The sequence below is a fragment of the Labrus mixtus genome, chromosome 9 (genome assembly GCF_963584025.1).
Source record: "Labrus mixtus chromosome 9, fLabMix1.1, whole genome shotgun sequence".
Taxonomy (NCBI): domain Eukaryota; kingdom Metazoa; phylum Chordata; class Actinopteri; order Labriformes; family Labridae; genus Labrus; species Labrus mixtus.
The window spans coordinates 17724573-17743551 of NC_083620.1; the positions used below are offsets into that span (position 1 = coordinate 17724573).

The 18979-nt window shown below is 39.9% G+C and overlaps 1 protein-coding gene across 1 annotated transcript in view; it reads left to right on the forward strand.

Annotated features, from left to right (window-relative positions):
- The window catches only part of grik4 (glutamate receptor, ionotropic, kainate 4), a 245424-nt gene that overhangs the window by 185461 nt on the left and 40984 nt on the right, over positions 1 to 18979 (forward strand). The window contains exons 9-11 of the mRNA XM_061046622.1: positions 11784 to 11945; positions 15088 to 15240; positions 16189 to 16293. Of these exons, the coding sequence (XP_060902605.1) occupies positions 11784 to 11945; positions 15088 to 15240; positions 16189 to 16293 (420 nt within the window). The remainder of the gene's footprint in view (positions 1 to 11783; positions 11946 to 15087; positions 15241 to 16188; positions 16294 to 18979) is intronic.

The window sequence follows — 18979 nt, forward strand, 5'->3', positions numbered from 1 at the left end:
TGTTCCCAAGCCTGCCTGCAAGTTCCCACCCCCCCACGCATGTTCCCAGTTTCGTACATACATATATCCACACAAACCTATACACATATACATACATATCAATCAATAATAATTGATTAATAAAAATAATAAATACAAAAACAACAACAAAAATGAAGAATAATTCATGCATCCATGTTGTCCTAAATATGTTCATGTTGTCAAAAATAGACTATGGACTGACAAGCACCTTATTGGTGCCATAGATCCTTCCAACCATAAATGCAGGTTGACTGTGTAATGACTGCCATGTGGTTTTTATTTCAGTGGCTTTTATTGATAGTTTCACTTGCAGTTTAACAGTTATTTCAGGTATATATATATTTATATGTATGTAATTGATGTTGTCCAAATTCCAAGAATTGTGCATGTTGTGATGCCTTTAGGAGCCACCAGACATTTGACCTGACTTCCTGTAGAAATGGTTTTCTCTGTGCATGCATCCTGGTAGCACCTGTTGATATATCTGCAGACCTTTTACCAACACACACACATTCAAACCACATTGATTCAAGCTCATCCCTTTCTTTTAATTAATTCATTTTAGTTAGAGCTGATTTAGTATGAAAGGTTGACAAGGGGAGTTAGGTTTAACTTCTAGGGCATGAGCTCTTATTCTCAAGATAATCCTCATTGTTTTCCAGACATCCCCACAGTTTGTTCTTGGACAGCATGTTTTAGGCTCAAAATGCTCCATGCTTCTAATTATTCCTCTACACATTACATGATAAAATGATCTATATCCAGATAATTCAAAGTGGTGAGCTGTTTGTCTGACTTCACTCTTTTTTTCAAAATATCCTTTTAAGAAGGTTGTTCTGTCCTCCGTCATTCTCAGCTTGTAAAGAATAGACAATAATACTTAAAGTCTGCCCTTGTCCTTGTCATTTCACCTCTTCAAGACTGCTTATTCTTGCCTCTGTCTCTCCCTCGCTCTCTAACTCTATTTCTCTTGGTGTGTCTGGAATTGACAGTTATATTGTCAGGGCGATACAGAATTCGATTTCACAAGTTTATTGTTCTGTTAAAAAAATATTGTCCCACATCTATGAATGTGAATGAATACAGGGAACAACCCAAGGTAAAAAAATAAAATATATATATATATATATATATATATATAAATAATATTGCCTCCTTGTCAACCTTGCCCTCCATGTGTGGTGTGTATTGTAACACAGAAGATGTATATATAAAAAATCTTGTCAGTCAAACTGCTTTATATGGCAGAGAGTGTGACGGAGAAAATGATTGTGATTTAATGAATTCCCCTCCAACACCTTTGTAAAGTTTAGACTCGTCTGTTTAGGCACAGAATTTGAGAATCAATCATGTGAGTAATAGGAGAGGTAATAGGCTACGTGGATGGTGACAACAGAGAGCAGCATCCAGCCAGAATATAAACTTTGTCATTATTATGTCATAACATAACAAGTGTTATTCATCAAATAATGTATTCCAATGCACACATTAACTTATGTAACTAAGAATCACATTAATTATGTTGGTGCTGTGGAGAGTAGTACAGGTAAAGGTTTCCATGAATGCAGGAACACCTGTTGATTTATTTATTCTACACACCAAAAATTTCTGATTAAGCTTTTTCAAAGTAATATTGATAAATTGAGTTACAGCAGGTTGTAAGAAACTTTGACCCTCACCTTTTTTTAAATCAAAATGAGATTTATACTTGACAGAAAAGGAACACTTTTCTATATCAGCATGTGGTAGCAGTTTAAGTCATTATTCAGTCTATTTTGTAGTTCTTATAATTGACAAGAGCTTGAAATTAAATCTGATGGCAGATATGCACACTTTGACATATAGGCTGAGTGAAATGCTCCACTGAAGTTTGCAATCAGCTCATTGTGCTCCATCTCAGTATGTACGGACCTTTAATGATCTTGGTCTCAGTCATGTCTTGTTTTTTTGCTTTACTATTTTGAGGACAATCTCCTCTGTCTCTTTTTAAACTCACTGGAATCAAGAGTTTTCCATTTTTTCTTCAACTACATAACTATTGGGAATGTCGTAGTAGCCCCAGACACACAGTCTTCCACTTCATCAACCTTCATTAATCTACCTTTCCATCCATCCATCCATCCATCCATCCGTCCATGCATACATGTGGTGCCTGGTCAAGGTTGAAGCAGGCTTATCATGTTGACCTGGAGGTCCTTCTCCACAGCCACATTTCACAGCTCCACTGGCGATCCAATGTGCTCCCTGGCCAGACAGGATATGTAATCTCTGAATTCATCCCTGGGTCTCCTTCCAGTTGAATGTTCTTGGAAAACCTCCAGAATTGGTGTCTGGGACCCTATTCACATGTTGGACCACCTTAACAAGAACCTTTCGATGCAAAAGAGTTGCAGCTCTATTTTTCCCCCTGGGTGTTTTAGATCCTTACCCTTTCTCTGAGGTTGAGCCCAGCCACCCTTTTGTGAAAACTAATTTGGCTGCTTGTATCGTCATTCTAGTTCTTGGTATGTAGAATGACTGGTAAATTGACAGCTTTGCCTCTAGGCTCAACTCTTCACCGCATCAGTCTGGTATAATGTTGTCTGCTGATGTTGCACCAACTCATGAACAAGATCCAGAGATACTTGAACTCCTTCACTTTAGACGGAGACTTATCTCCCACCCGGAGGGAGTAATCCACCACCATCCATCAGAAAACCATGGCCAAGTAAAGCCTAAGACTTGCTGACCCTCATCCCATTCGTTTCCCTTCACACTCAGCTGCAAAACACCCCAGTGCCTGCTGGAGGTGACAGTTGGATGAATCCAACAGTTAAACATCATCTACAAAGAGATAGAGTGTGAGGCCCCCAAAGCAGATACCCCCCCCCCATGGTATGTGTTGAGATCCCATCAATGGAAAATCACAGAGGTTAAAAAAAAAAAAAACATGAAAAGGTAGAATGGTGCAGAGCTACCTCGCCTATATCAGGGAAACTGGGGCAACCCCTTGTAGCCAAACCTGGGGGGACAGCTCGACAGTAGGCATCTGGTGGACAGGCTGGGGCTCACCCATAGGGTCTGGCCAGGTTCAGCCTGAAGAAGATACATGGAGCCACTGCCTTGTCAGTCCACTATCCAAAGGTACAGGCATCGTAGGCGGGTTGGCTGGCTGAGGCGGGGGCCTTGGCATGCTGATGTCTGGCAGCGTAGACTGGCTTCCCTTGTCAGCCACCTCAGAAAAAAAGAACAATGCAAAAGCATTGGCATGCATTTCAGTCATGCAGGGCATTCATTCATGATTTTTTGGCTCATTTAGTGGGTTAACAGGTTAGGACATGAGGTCTGTTCATGTTTAATAAGGAGAATATTTGTGAAAGATTTGTAATGAACACTGACATTGAAGAAAACCAAATCAATTTTTTTCTAATTTGACTCTCTGATGGTTTTAAAGATTTTTCTTTGACGCAATACCAATACACCTCAGCATGTTTAATATAAGAGTCAGGTATTCTCACCTTATAAACTTTGCCACAAAATGCGAACAAAGTCTGAGAAAGCTTAACCATACATTTAAAAATAATAATAATAATAATTTATACTTTATTGATCCCGCGAGGGGAAATTCGTTTTTTTGGATAGTTGAACTCCCGAAGTCTCATTTTATCATCACAGATTAGCCAGACAACAGCTGGATGTTTGTGTAAATGAAGTTAAACAATTTTGTTGAGTGTTCACCCCTCAGACTTTCACCTTGTTATGTGTGAGGACTTCTAGGGTATTGATTACTCCGTGTCAGGCCTATTACCAGCAGCTCTTCCTCTGAGCCCTAAGTCGGGATGACTCACTGTTGACAATTGTATTACAGTCTTATCTTCCAAATCCCCTGGGCTTGAGTACAGCTAACCGTAGGATCTTCTTTGAAAAGATGAAATTACTAACTTACTTCATACCTTCCTTGCTAACATAGACTTTCTTTCAATGCTCTATTATTTTCTTCTCAGCATCATCAAACAGACTCACCTGCCCACCTGGCTGCTACTATTCATTCTTTACTCCCAAACTTCTATTTATTCCCTTTCTCTTCATCCTCGCTGTTCAGCCTCTCTCCCTAAAACTGCATTCTTTCTGTTCCTAAATCCTTTCGTATGCCACCTCCGCAGAGTCCTCCCAGGGAATTGTTCGTTCTATGAAATAAACTATCTGCTGACTTGTAGACAAAAACACTATGTGAGGCCTTAGATAAGTACAAAGTGTTTCCCGTGGACCGATACGTTTTCCTTCTAGCTCTACCTGCATCTCCTAGTCATTCACATCCTTTAGTTGGCCTGACTCTTGCCTGCCTGAAATCCTACTTCTATATTTCTCTCTCTCAAAGACAAGTTGAATGGATGCAATCTTTCCCTGAGTACCTCCTCAGATGACCTGTTGTCTTGGATTTTTAATACCTGCTGCTAATTTTTTGAAAAACTGGTTATGTTGCCATTTACACTGGCCTGGCGACAGACTAATCATACAGCCTGACAGAAAATGCCTCAAAGTCGCTTTCATACCCAATGTTTTAGGTTGTGCGGACACGAGGAACAGACCGTTTCAAAACATCACAGGAACGCAAGTCATAGTGGCTTCTTGGAGGTATGAACATAAATAAGAAGGTAGTAAACCAAGAAGCTTCAAGCACGGCCAATCAGATTTCATATACAGGTCACAGTGATGAGTAAGGCGTCTACAACCGGTCACAAATCTTAAGGGACAGTGATACACGGCGTCCTATGACTGTAAACATTTGGCCGTGGTATCCATATGCAGCACATCTCAATAATAATCCAACAAAGGAAGAAAAGAAATATAATTTGCTTCTTGTGCTTGTTTTGTGCTGTCATGTCCCTCAATAAAAGTCTCTTTGGTTCTGAATGAATAGCTTCCTGTAAAAGATGGACTGTATCAGATTCCAAACATATGCTAGTATCTCCAATATTCATGGGGTTTTGGCCTCCACCAGTGTAAGAATTATTCTGGGCATAAGGGCTCTTCCTCACAAATTGGCTGTTACTGTTGCCGGTCAGACGTAATTCTATGAATAATGGAATAAAATTGGTCATTTGTTTCCAACACTGCAGGAACGCTGCCAGGTTGTTGTGATGTATGCGGCCATTAGATGCTTTTAAACAAAGCTAATGTATCAACCTGAGCACGTTGCACTAATATATATGTTATGTTAATTCCATGGTCATCTTCCAGTGAATGAAACTTGCTGGCCACTGGGAATGATGGCAGTGACAGTAAGTGACTTACACAAGAGGGATGACTTTTGGCACAATTCATGTACATACAGCAAAGCAAAGTGTCCTGACAGCAAGTGTGTCACCAAAGCCAGAGAGGAAGGCAAGGTCAGTGTCCAACTGCAGTAGAATATTGTGATTGATTTCATGAACAGGAAACTCTGCAAATCATTAATTCAGGTTTTACATCCCAGGTTCATAACAAGTCGCAGGCATGACATTTGGTAACGCTCCCTCACTCCTCCTCCTCTCAGCTCATCCCACGCTTGCTGGGAACATCATAATTAAGAGGCTGCAGGAGGCTTTAGAGCTCAGCCTGAATTTACGTGGCAATTGAACAAGCATGAAATGATTTATTTCCAAAAACACTGCATGAAAATTCAAGCTATTGGAGAATTATCAGTGTGCCACTAAAAATGGATTTCATTACAGAGTGATGACCAGAAAGGTAAAGGTCTTAGCTGGTTACCACTCCCCTTATTAAAACAGGAGAGACATACTTAATTGTCACTTTATCATCAAGAAAATCAATATATCAATTTCTGGAAATGACTCTGACCCTCTGCAAAATCTGTACACTTGGTAATTCTGTCAGCGACCTTGTCATGCCTCTACCTTTCATAGACTTCTCTTAGAGCCTTGGTACATGTTGTCAGGATGCGTATTTCAGGGTGAAAGAGTCAATCCGCACTGCTTGGAATAGGATAGATATTTTTATTTACCCTAAATTCTTAGTTTGTAGGGAGTGGTCAAAAGCTCTGCCATGGCACCCAAAGAAGGTCAGCTTGCCCTGACAGGTACCCGAAGAAATCTTTTCAAGAAAAACAAATGCTCAAGTGCCTGGTTCTATCCCATCCAATGTCCCTGGCTAGGGTGACCTATCGCTTTCACACAGTTTCCTTGCACTGTCATTGGCCTTGCTCCAGCTCATAGCATTAAAGTGTCCAAGCCCCAGCCATCCCTTAACCACTCTGATGATCTCTTGATGCTTCCTGTATGCCTGCACATCCTGCAACACTTGACGGTCTTGTCGGTGTGTTTGACCTGCCTCTCTTTGGACAGTAGCAATGAGCTGTCTGCTCTTGCCTTGGTGGCCACCACTGCTAATCTTTGAGTTCTTACTAAGCTGATCTTAATTACTTATACTTGTATGACAGTTTAGTCATCCTCTAATTTAGGTGGAAAATATTACCATGAGTCATTGAATATGCAACTTTAATTCATTGTTGTGATTCATTTGACATTATCACAGTGTTTCTTAGTGTACACCATCTTTGATCAACAACTCAAGCAAACGCCATTAATTTAAATGTCACTGTTACAACGTACTGAAAAACAGACACATTTGTTCAGATGACTCAAACTTATTGAAACACAGAAACTTTAGATTTTCACCAAAGCTAAGTAAAGAGAAGAACTCCAACAAACCCTGCACATTATACATTCATATCACAGGACACCCTATACAGACTAACTTGCATTTAAAGGGTTATCTATGAACTGAGCTTTCCAGGTAGAGATATCAAGATTTCTGTCACAGGAGAACGGTGCAGGCAGCAGAGATGTAATCTAGAGAATCGCTATAATCTCAGCATTTCTGTCCTATTTAGGGAGATGAGACATCAATAGACAAAGAGAAGAGCTGAAAGAGGCTGCTTGATAGAAAGGGTTTTGCTTCATTTTGGATATCCTGTTTTCAATGGTGGATTTGGAGGCTTATAGTACTGCAAATAAATATTTCTGTGTGTGTGTAGTTAGGTATAGGCTGTGAAGGGGTTTCATTCATGACTGTATACCCCTCTATCAGCAGCGTCAGTTCTCATGGGTTGTCATTATTCCCCGTTAAAACTGACTACATCATAACAAACGCCTAGTAGTTACACATTTGAGCATTTTGTCTTGGTGAGTTTACACGTGGTCATGTGTAAAAGGTCCATTATATGGAGAGCAAGAAAACCATTGAGAAAAAAAACAAAAACATATAAATATTTTTTTTGGGGGGGCCGATACGATTGGCGATATTGGGGAGAAAAAAAATCTGATACCGATATCGGCCGATATCTTTCTTAGATCTATGTCAGATCTGTAGAGATAGATTCAGATGTACACATTTATTGTGTTGATCCCTCACATGCAGTTATCAAACACTGGTGGAATAGATAAACAGCATAACGTGTATCTATAACAGTGTAACGTATTACAAGATGGTCACTCAACTGGAAAGTAACTGCGCATTGTATGTGCATCACCGCTTGACACTCTGGAGAGTGATAATGCTTGTTGTAATCCATATAGCACACTCTGCTGGTGAAAAAAGAACTGCTAGTTTAATACAATAAAACTCCAATTAAATGCTATTTGACTGGTGAATAAATCTAGTACTATCAGTGCATATCTGCGAAAAAAAATTAGCCGATACCAACAGTCACTGGATATGCTAATATCAGTCAATATTATCGGCCGGCCAATTAATCTGTCGGGCTCTAATAAATATACTATACAATTATAAATTACATAAAGTGAATGCAAAAGGAGGCAAAGATAAAGAATAGATAAGTGACACACTTCCAGATTGCAAGGTTTCAGAGAGAATAGAGGAGGGGAAAGAACAGTTTTTGGTTGGTTGGCTCCAGTTCTGGCTGCTGATGGATCTCCAGGTGACAGCCGGTGTCAGGGGGCCCTCGGCCAGAATCTCACTCCCTTGCGCTATTCACCATCTCTTCCCTTCTCGTCTTTATTCTTTTCATTTTCTCTCTTTCCCCCACATTGCTTTTTAAGCCCTCAGTTGTGCCAAATGAACTCTCACCTTCTTCTCTCTCCAATGATTCAACCTTTAGCTTCCTTGCTTTTCCTCCATATGTGTAAATATTTGTCTCATTTTGTGTCTGTGTTTCTGCCCCTGAAACAACATGAACACAACACATTATTTTCCTCAGACACAGCCTGAGGAAAATTTGGTGACCTTGGCTTTCAGTGAGTGTGTGTATGTGTTCTCATTTCCACATGTGTGGATGTGCACATGCATATTTAGGTTTGCATGTGCCTATGCATTTACTGGCACTCTTGAGGGGCATGCTTAATGATAAGCTCGTTTGCACAGCTCTGCCTCTAATGATCTATTGAAGTACACTTAGCCAGTAATTATACAGCCAGTCCCGAAAGGCTTTTGAGGCCCCACAAGGGACAGCTAAAGACATGATACGGTAAGAGGACTGTAGGAAAAGTGATGACTTTTTGTAATACACAGAGATCAATGGTATAATAAGTTTGCTAGATTAAATGAAATAAAAAAGGTTTGTCAAATTAGATTTTTCTTCAGTGATCAAAAAGGTACTTTAAGGATTACATGTTCCTTAAACTATGCTTCTACTGAGGAACATGTGTAATTCCTTTTTTTTTAGCTCTCCTCTACTTCTCGACTTCTTTTAATCATCTCATTTCAAACATAAAATGCAATATTAAGAGGGCCAGGCTATCAGTTTCTCTGCAGCATTTCTTTTTTAATCCAGTAGAAGAGTTACAAAGAACAGACAATCTCTTCTCTAACTAGATGATTAGACCATTATCCTAGTAATTAGCAAATTGTCTCTTGAGGTTCTTTTTTCTTCTTTAATGAGTGCCAAGTTAAGCAGTCTTCAGTTGCAAACATTGCATTTTCCCACATATTTAACAACTGTATTTTTGTAACCTTTTTTGTGGGCTTTAATTACTCCTTTTTTATGAAGTGCAAAAAGTGGAAACACATTTTAGCCTCAGACACGATTACAGACTAAATAAACTAAAGTCACTATTGGTGCAGGATGACAAAGTCAAAAGACAGTTTGTTGGGTGAACGACAGGAATAAGCTTGGATAGAATAATGGGAGTAAACGGTAACACTTCCGATCACAATATTCAGCATTAACTAGTTGCTTATTAGCATGCTAATTAGTAGCATACTGGCTGTGTATGAGTACCTTATTCTACATGACCATTGTCTATAGCTAATGGGCCATTAACTAAGAGTTTACCCTCAATACCCTCCTAATTACTGCTTATATTATGAAGCTGTACAGAAATTATGATCTAAATATGATTTTGATTACTTCTACCTTATAAGGGCAATACTAAGCAAAGAATGTTAAGATCATAATTCATGTTCAACAACTTCCTTACCCACTATCAATAAGCAGTAATTAAGAGGGTATTGAGGGTAAACTCTTAGTTAATGGCCTATCAGCTATAGAGTGGTCATGTAGAATACGGTGTTAATAGGTAGCCAGTATGCTACGAATTAGCATGCTAATAAGCAACTAGTTAATGGTGAAAATTGTGACCTGAATTTAAAGTGTTACTGAATACACTATAGTTGCTAGCATGTATTGCATGCAACAACAGCCATAGATATTGGGCTATATTGTTGATCAATCAGGTGTTCTCTCTTCAAGGCAATAATACTTTCCAAATTAGCCATTAGGAAAAACCAAGAAAGGGTTCCTCGTACAGAAGACATTTCTTTGGCTTGGTAATGCAGTGTTCCTAAGAGGAAATCTACATTATTAAGTTTAATTATGAAACCTTGCAGATAATCGATATACATAATTTCTAGCTGAAGCGAGCTGCCTTGGTGAGGTATCTTTCAAAAACAACAAACTGGATCCTTCCACTCAGTTTGTAGCTCTACCTTTTTTACTCCCTAATTCTCCTTATCACCTCATGTTGGCCTTCTCCACTCTTGTGTAGAATATTTCAGTATGGACGTTTGACCAGAGTTACTAGTTTTAAACATGCAGCAGCAAAACACCGGGGATTTCTGGCTGGCAATGGGGACTAATAGGCCATACACTCAAAGTCAACAACCACTGTTTCCTCCTGCCCTTCCGTGCTCCATGTCTGTATCAGCGCAGTTACCCACTTGTGTCTTCAAAGTGCAGTGACTCATACTCTGTCCACTCCTGGAGCTTTTTTCAACTTACCTGCTTATCAGTTAATAAATTCACTGACCTTATCACTCTTTTTGTCTCAGCGTCTATTACCTATTTCTTATATCACTTCATTTATTATCCTTTAAAATATTCAAAGCAACTCTGGTTTACAGCAGGTTCCTGATTCCAGATTTTAGTGTATGTATGAAAGAATGACCTCTGACCAAAGCTTTTTTTGTAAACCGGTACTGGGATTAATGCTCGGGAGAGTGATCGAGTGATGCATTCCTGATTTGTGTTGAATCTTGGAACTAGAGCACAAAGTGCTGGAGACGAGTTGTTGTAATGGATCTGATGGTAAAACTTAATGCCGTGAATGTTTCTACAATTCGATTTAGTAATATCTTACTTGCCTAATCCCCTCTCGTCCATTTTCCTCCAACAGATGAAAAAATAAATGTTTTTTCTGCTGCTGCTCTGCTGAACCTTAGACCTTAAAACCTTTGATATCTCCAGGAGCCTGCCAATATTTCTATTTGACTCAATAAAATATGCATTTTTGCCTGTTTGTTAAAATTTGGTTTTGGCCTTATGTGTGTAGTCAGTACCACCCTTTAGGTGGGTTCTTACTTACATGGCAAGAGGTCTTCGGGAAGTGTTGGCAGCTTTGATCTTTTTTATTAGAACAACAATTTTCATCCCTTTAAATGTCTACACACGCCTCTGAGTGTATTTTCCAACTAGTTGACCATCAATGCATCTAAACTTTGTTTCCATTTTTTCTCCCTACACACTCAGCTGTGCCAGCTGGCCTGACAACAACCCGATGTCACCTCATGCCTATTTCCATCTAAACCAAAGATTTATATTTTCTAAGACTCCCCTCTTCCACCCACCAGCACGTCTTATCTTCAGAGTTTCTTGCTTCGATGACACCTCAATTAGCCTTCAGGGGATGTCCGACGTCCGTCACACCCCCATCTCCCTTCCTTTCTGCTCATCCTCATCTCTGCAACTACCTGTCCCTTGTCAGCGGTTCCCCGGGTGTTAGGAAGAGTTTTATGTCCCTGGAGCAAGAAAGCCAAATAGCAATTACTTTTATTTTTCTGTCATTCAACCTGGATCATTTCAATATGCCTCAGATTTCTGTTTAAATTTCAAAGTCTCTGCATTCTTGTTTATTTTCTTCTATTTCCTGTCTTCAATTACTCTCAGGTGTTTCTGTTTGTCTCTCTAATTCTAGCCCCTTTGCAATCCAATATTCATACTTAGACTTGGGGATGCATTTGCTGATGCAAAATGCATGGTTTTGTGCAGTGATGTGTAGCTAAATGGATTGAATTGACAAATTGCTCTAGCCTTCTAATGTCAATCACCTGGAAAAATGGAAGTTAATGAAAACTAAATGAGACAGATGGAATCAGATGTAAACATGATTGATTAACATATGCCATTTGTGCCTTGTCAATAATTCAATACATTATTCTGTGTAATTTAAAGTAGACCATGACAGTTTGAATGACAGCTCTCATGTAGGTCAGCAGCCAATAATCTGTTTCTCTCCGCCTGTCTCTCTACCTCTCATTTTCCCCTGCAGGAATTCTCTTTACTTCAGCTGGACGATGTGGCAGACCAACGAGTCAACATAGTCGGTTTTTCAGTCTTCAACAAAACACATCCCTTCTTCCAGGATTTTGTGCTAAGCCTAAACCGCTCCTGGCAAGAGAACTGTGACCATGCACCCTTTGCTGGCACCCCAGTAAGTGTACACAACACACACACACACATATACAAACACAAACGTGATCCTACACACAGGGAAGAATAAAGTTAGCAATGCAAACCTTTTTGAACCTTTTGTGATGTTGGAGCAACCTGAATAAAATGAATAAGTTCTATCATTTTTATTTCCTTGCCAAGTCCAAATTGCCCTCTCAGACGTTACTCTTTTAATATACAAACAAAACATCTGAATGCAAATATACAGCGCTGACATTTCTTCAGTTAACTGCTATACTTGCAGGTTATGCTTTAGGCAGTTATTGTTTCCCAAACAGCTCATTAGCAGAGTCTGGCACCCTCTGTGTTACATTTAGAATTGCCTTGTCTTCGCCAAATGTGCTTCAGAGGAAAAGGGGAAGCTAAAGAGCATCCGCCTTTAAATCATCCGGTGTCCTAACCACAACTTGTTCAGCTTTGAACTTCTTTGTTGTCTTTTCTTCAATGTTTTAAAAAGTGTGCTCAGCATAATAAATGTCATGACTTCAAAACACAGCCTCAGAAAAGGGAAGCTACAGTTTACATAAAAATGACTTAAGGCTGTTGCATGCTTGTATTTAACTCGGCATAGATATGAATCATACTCTTTATGACGCACTCACAGTACACAGAAAATTGGTCCCCATTGTTGACCATGTTACCATTTCTAGCCTAACAATCTTACAAGTATTTTATAAGAGAGGCTTATCAGACTGAATGACCCAGTGTGTGCCACCTATTTACAGATGACCTCTTGTAAATGAGACCCGATTTAACAAGTATTATGTGACTCCCCATTAATCTCTCTCACGGCTAAGCTGTCGCATCCATTTCTCCAAAAGTGTCCCTCGTAAAAAACTGTAACTGAGAGTAACAAGATTCACTTCACCAGCCATTAGATTAACTTCCTGTTTGCAGAGATCAGTAAAGAAAAGTTAACTGAATATTTTTTATCATATCAATCAGTAGGTTGAATCTTCTCTTCATACATACCGTATTAAAACATTGTTGTTTTTTACATTATCTACTTGTTAGGAAACAAATTATACCTACAGTATGATTTTGTATCTATATTATATCTTAACTAAACAGTGTAGAGAAAGACGTTAACCTTATTGTCTACATCACCATAAAGTCAAACGTGTATACTTGGACTGAACTTCTTCAAGGAAATTAAACATTTTCTTTCACTGTTTTATCAAACTTGTTTTATGTAATTAGATATAATTGCCAGCAGATAAAAGAACAGCACATCTTGGTGCAGTTCTTTATTTTGCTTAAGGGCTTCATTAGAAACCAGAAATGAAGCAAGTCGATTAAAGAATAAACCCTTCTCTCTGTTTGAAGTCAGTATAAAAAAATCACCCTCTTCTTCTTCACACCAGTTTGCCACTGAATCAGGTAAAGAATAGTTTGAAAGCAGCATTAAAATAGGGCTGTGTTCTGTGCACAGCAGGTCACTCAGATACGTCTAAGCCTGCAGCAATTAGGACTTGTGACTAATTAGCTAATAACTAGAGAGAATAAAGGCTGATGAAGGCAGAGCAATACAGTGATTCACTCATTTAGACACGCACAAAGATAATGTGCTGTAGTTTCATTAACAGTAATTAGGTCTGGAGGAAATGTATCTGTGGGGCTCACATATAGGGAAAACGCATACAAGTGACCTCTTTACATATAGAAGTGAATCTGGGAGAAAGCAGGAAGCTGCCAGTAAGGAGGGTAAATCAAACAAAGTAACCCTCCCCCCCACCCACACACAAGCCCAAGTTCTAGTCCTATCTGAGACAAAAATATCAGAAGGTACACAAGATGTGACAGTATTTGTGTTTGAGAACTTCAAACAGAACCGAAGGCTGAAAGGTTTTTGCTGCAATATTAGAATTTGTAAAACAGGACTGAAAATATTAAAAACAACACAAGCTGAGTTTCAGACAAGCTGCCGAATGTTGACTCTCTGAACTTAAGCATCAAAAATCTTGTCTTTAAAATGTACACATTGAAAGTTTGACCTGACGGAGCAGCCTTTCTCTTTGTCAGCTGTTAATATACTTGAGGTACCATTACTAGTAATGGTTAAGTAGTGAATGACTTTTAGAAGCAAAACTTAATTATGTATGTCTGTGATCAGGCTTCATTAATTGTATCTCTTTTAAGTTACTGTATGTTTTAAACCTGTGGATTCTTGATGCTTAGAGAAAGAATGTAAGCAATAAAAAAAGATGGCGAGGAAGACAGACTGGAAGTGTGAAATGATAATGTGTTAACTCATGACATTATCGGTCTTATGTTGGAGAAATTATCCGACAAGAGTGGAATATAATCAGAATAGCTGTAGTAACATTTACTTGTCTGTGTTATATTTCATTCAGTGTGTAAAACCTAAAGGGCATCGACTCGTACTTGTAATGTCTTCACGGGCTGTTTGTCTACACCATATTGCTCTTAATGTGCAATCCACCAATTATTGTTTCCAATTAAAGGTTGTCGCACATTATAGTCTTAAAGTTTAATGGCCTAGTAGCTCTCTTTGTTCTCCAAAATGTATAACCGTCACAATATCTCTCAGTCCTATATAAAGATATCCGTTTGGTTGGTTTGTTTACACAGATGTACAGCAGACAAGCCAATTCATCTCTTCCCATAACTTTTGGCCAGGCCATAATGAATTTAAACAAATGTACATAGCAGGATGCAGAGTTAGTGACAATGAGCATATTTGTACGGGGGGTGGGATGAGAGGCAAAGCGGCCTTTTTCCACAGTTTTCTGGCCCCTGCTGAGAGAGGTGGGCGGTAATTGGAATGGTCAGGGTGTGCCAGATTCATTGGGGAGAAGAGAAGGAAGGACAGAGTCTCTCAGAGAGAGAGAGAGAGAGAGCGAGAGAGAGAGAGATGGTTTCAATGCTGTCAGCAGATCAGAGTCTTTCTAATGATCTGATGGAATAATCTCACTTCTACTCCAGGGATAAGTTAACCCTTTACTGACTGCTAACCACTGACATGGCAAACTTGCAGTCTGTGTGCTTGAAATATTTGCAGTGTGTGTGTGTGTGTGTGTGTGTGTGTGTGTGTGTGTGTGTGTGTTTGGATGTGTGAATCCATAATGTATTCACCTCCTTCCCTCCCTCTCCCTGTGCAGCTCTCCTCAGCTCTGCTCTTTGATGCGGTGTACGCGGTGGTGGCAGCCGTCCAGGAGTTGAACCGAAGCCAGAATGTTGGTGCCACTCAGCTCTCCTGCAAGTCCTCCAAGATCTGGGAACACGGCACCAGCCTCATGAACTACCTGAGGATGGTAAGACTGCCTCTGCTGGAAGCCATAAACATAGACGTCAGGGCCAGTACTACATGTACTTACCTTTAGGGATCATTTTGGGAAATTTGGTTATGTACTCTCTTGAGGTAGATTGACAGTATGGATACCGCTCTGAAGTTTGTACGGTAAAGACAAAGCTGTCGCCAGCAGGCATTTAGCTTAACTTAGCCTCAAAGATATTTGGTTATATTGTTATCAACTGAAAGTCTGGGCTTCTGAAAATTCAATAAACTCATGAGAGAAAATCAATAATGACCTTCTCCATGAGCTTGACCATCTGAGATCATCTACTTATTTCTGTTCCCTGATTCTCTTGAAGTTCCGAATTGGAGAGTAGGAAACAAAATAAATAAAAATAGGTATATACCTGTACAATACATGTTAAGCTGCTACTAGCAGCCAGTAAGCCTTCATAAATGAAACTGATTCAGATCTTCTAACCTAACCTTCGGCAAGAAAGCAAAGTCAGTTAGTTTTGCAGCAACAAGAATAACAGGAAAAACATAATTAGACAATGTCAGATGGCCGCGCACGTAGTATTCTGTAGCCTGTGCTTTCATCTTTGTTAATGATACAGGCGCTATCCATAAGGTGAGTTTATTTCATCTCTATGTAATCCTGTGAGACTAAGAATGAATGAGAGACAAAGATGAGCTGTCAGTGAATAAAATGTTTTATCCTGTTAAAGAGAAAAAGATGTACTATCAAAGTACTTAAGTGTGACATGTGTTTGATATCACACTGTTTGCCTTAATGATTAATGTCTCTCCTATTTTGCTCTATTTGATAAATAACCGTCTCATCCATGTGTTTTTTTTATTGTGCCCTGCAGTCATGTTGATGATAGGTGCAGCTTAGGAGAAAGCAGGATGGGTTACTTGGTGAGATTTTTTAACATGTTGTTCTCTCTCTCTCTGTTTTGGACAGGTAGAATTGGAAGGTCTGACAGGCCACATTGAATTCAACAGCAAAGGCCAGCGGTCTAACTACGCCCTGAGGATCATGCAGAACAGCAAGGAAGGACTAAGGCAGGTAAAGTAACTCTCAGTCTAACAGATGTATTGTTGGTGTTGTCGGCCCCAACATCAGAACAGCCTCACCACAGCATAAAGTCCATGTGAGTGGCTCAAAAGAATTGATGTGTGAATAGGTTGTATTTTTGAAGTTGCTCACACCTCCATTTTCACTAACCACAATACACTTGTTATTGCTGAACACAAAGCTCGTGAGCACAGTCCAGATCTCAGCAGGGCACTCCTGCTGTCAAATGTTACATTTTCTGTCTTCATAGCAGAGATGTAAGTCAAACTGGATCTTACAGCAGGGAGCTGTGATAACACCCGCTCAACAGACTTTTATAGAAACAATCCCTGTTACTCACTGGAATCAGTGCCAAGGTGCAAGAGAATAAAGTCAAATGTTAGGGCATGTTTTTACTGACACAACATTTAGGTTAGAACAGAGCTTTGTAGGTTACTTGTCTGCTGCTTCATTATTTTTACAGGCATGTCTTTAACTTCTGATTTAAATTATTTGAGGTTGATATTCTAAAAGACATCAGTAATTCTATCTAACTTTTAATTGTCTATTTATATATCATCAAGTATTTGTGGGTTGTGTTTATCAATACTCATGACAATTTTGCTACAGGGGATGCTGGGATATCAGGCTTTCCTACAGTAGGCGTTTTTATTGTGCTCTTTTGTTAAGTGAGAATACTCAACACTGACCACTAGTCCTTTAAGTCTACTTCCTCATCCACCCTGATAGATATTTGAAACTGATCTCTCCTGAGATTACTTTGCTAAACTTTGGCACCAAGGAGCATTATTTCAAATGCTTACATTTCATTCAATTTGAACAGGATAACAAAGACTGGAAGTAGACTGTAATTAAATGTAGGTGACAAAAGGCTTTCGGCAGGTTCGAGTAATGAATGGCTTGCAGAAGAACTAGTGTTATTATGCTCTGCAATGGGTTTATTTCCCACTTTGGAAACCCGCGACCAAGAGTTCAGCCAAACGAGACAAGAACATCCAAAAGTGTTTTAGGGAAAAGCTGTTTGGGCAAATTGATTGCCCGATATGCTCCCATCCATCAACAGCATCTCCAAATGCTCCAGTGGAGCTGAGCCGTCACCAGCAGTAAAACTCTGAGGTTGATTACCCAGGAAGAAAAAAATAAAGGTTGGTAGAGAGTAATGGATTGTTGGCGATAAAAAGGTTCAAAGATAAAGATTAGCTCAAAAGTAGCAGAACCCCTGGATAGCAGAGTGGTAGTGGTGTGGATCAGGAAAGAGAATGTTGCTGTGGTTGTGTATGTTTTTATTTAGGTAAGCCATTTTTAAAATAAAATGTATAAAGTATGAAGAACAAGCCTTTTTGTATGAGTCAACTTTTCGTACATTGATGTGTTTAGATAGATATTGCCCAGTATTTTCCAGAGTCTTTAATCTTGTTTATAAAATTCAGCTTTGTGTCACGAACTGGCTCAAAATAAGTGACCAAGGAAGGGTGTCACACATGAAACAAGGTTTAAAGGAAGTCAATTTATTATCAAACTAAAGTTAAAACAATGTCACGGCAAACACAACCCTGGGATTTTTATCCTTGTCTAGGGCTTCCAGGCGTCTGCTGCCCGCGGCATAATTGTTTGTGGCCGCCAACTAAGGTAAGGGAGACGGACCTTACCTGTTGCAGTCTTCTCTCAGCGCGACGATGCGTCACTCTCTGGACCAGCTCACTCTGCTCGGTTCAAACCAACGCTTTTCTCCGTCGGACGACAGTTAAATATTTAACACAAAGCACGCGACAATAACTCAAAAGACTTAATTACGAAGAACACGGGAAGGCACCGACAGTCTCTCGTACAACTCCCACGAAGCTTCTCACATTCCCCAAACATTTGTGTCCCGCACACCTGCCCGCCTCAGCTAATCAAGACGTTAGCTTCCCAGCCATTGGCCGTTCGACCATGCAGGAAGGCCCGCACCCCTAACTAGCTTGACAGCCATGCCACACAACCTATCAGGGACAGTGTTGCCGTAACAACAATCATAATTATGTAAATCAGTCATGAATGCAATGTATGGATGAGTGTAGTGCTGTAGAGTGCAAACAAAAGCAAACCAGCTGGTGGAGGCCTGAGAGAAAGAGAGGAGAGACACAAGTTAGAGTGGAAGCCACTTATAAGCGGAGTCCTGATGGACTCAGGTGTTCCCAGTTGGACTAATGGCCTTCCTGACTCCACCTACTGTCTGACAAGCCAGGAAGCCAAACAAATACAGACAGAGGGCAGGACGTCACGAAGCTGTTACAATGTAAATAAAAAAAATGAACACAATTATGTTGCCTCTACGTGATTGTCTGAGGGCGCGGTCACACTGGCAATCCATACTGTGCCTAAGCACGCTTCACCTCTAAAGTGTAGTTTGTTTGACCAGTGAGACTGCTCCGTGCCGTACTCAGGCACGGTACACTTCCTTGGCCAAGAAACACACTAGAAGAATTGCCACTACAACTCTGCCTCTTCACGGCTCTCAAACAGCCGACAATGAAAGGAGATTCCACCTGACTTTCTGCTCGAAATACTCTCTACTCTGTTTCCTGTTCTAAATATTTCACTTTTCATCTTAAGGCCTGATGTTTGATGTGACGTGATAACTGTAATCCCTTTAGTCTGTGCTTTTCATGGTGCAATACATAGTTTTTCCCCCCCG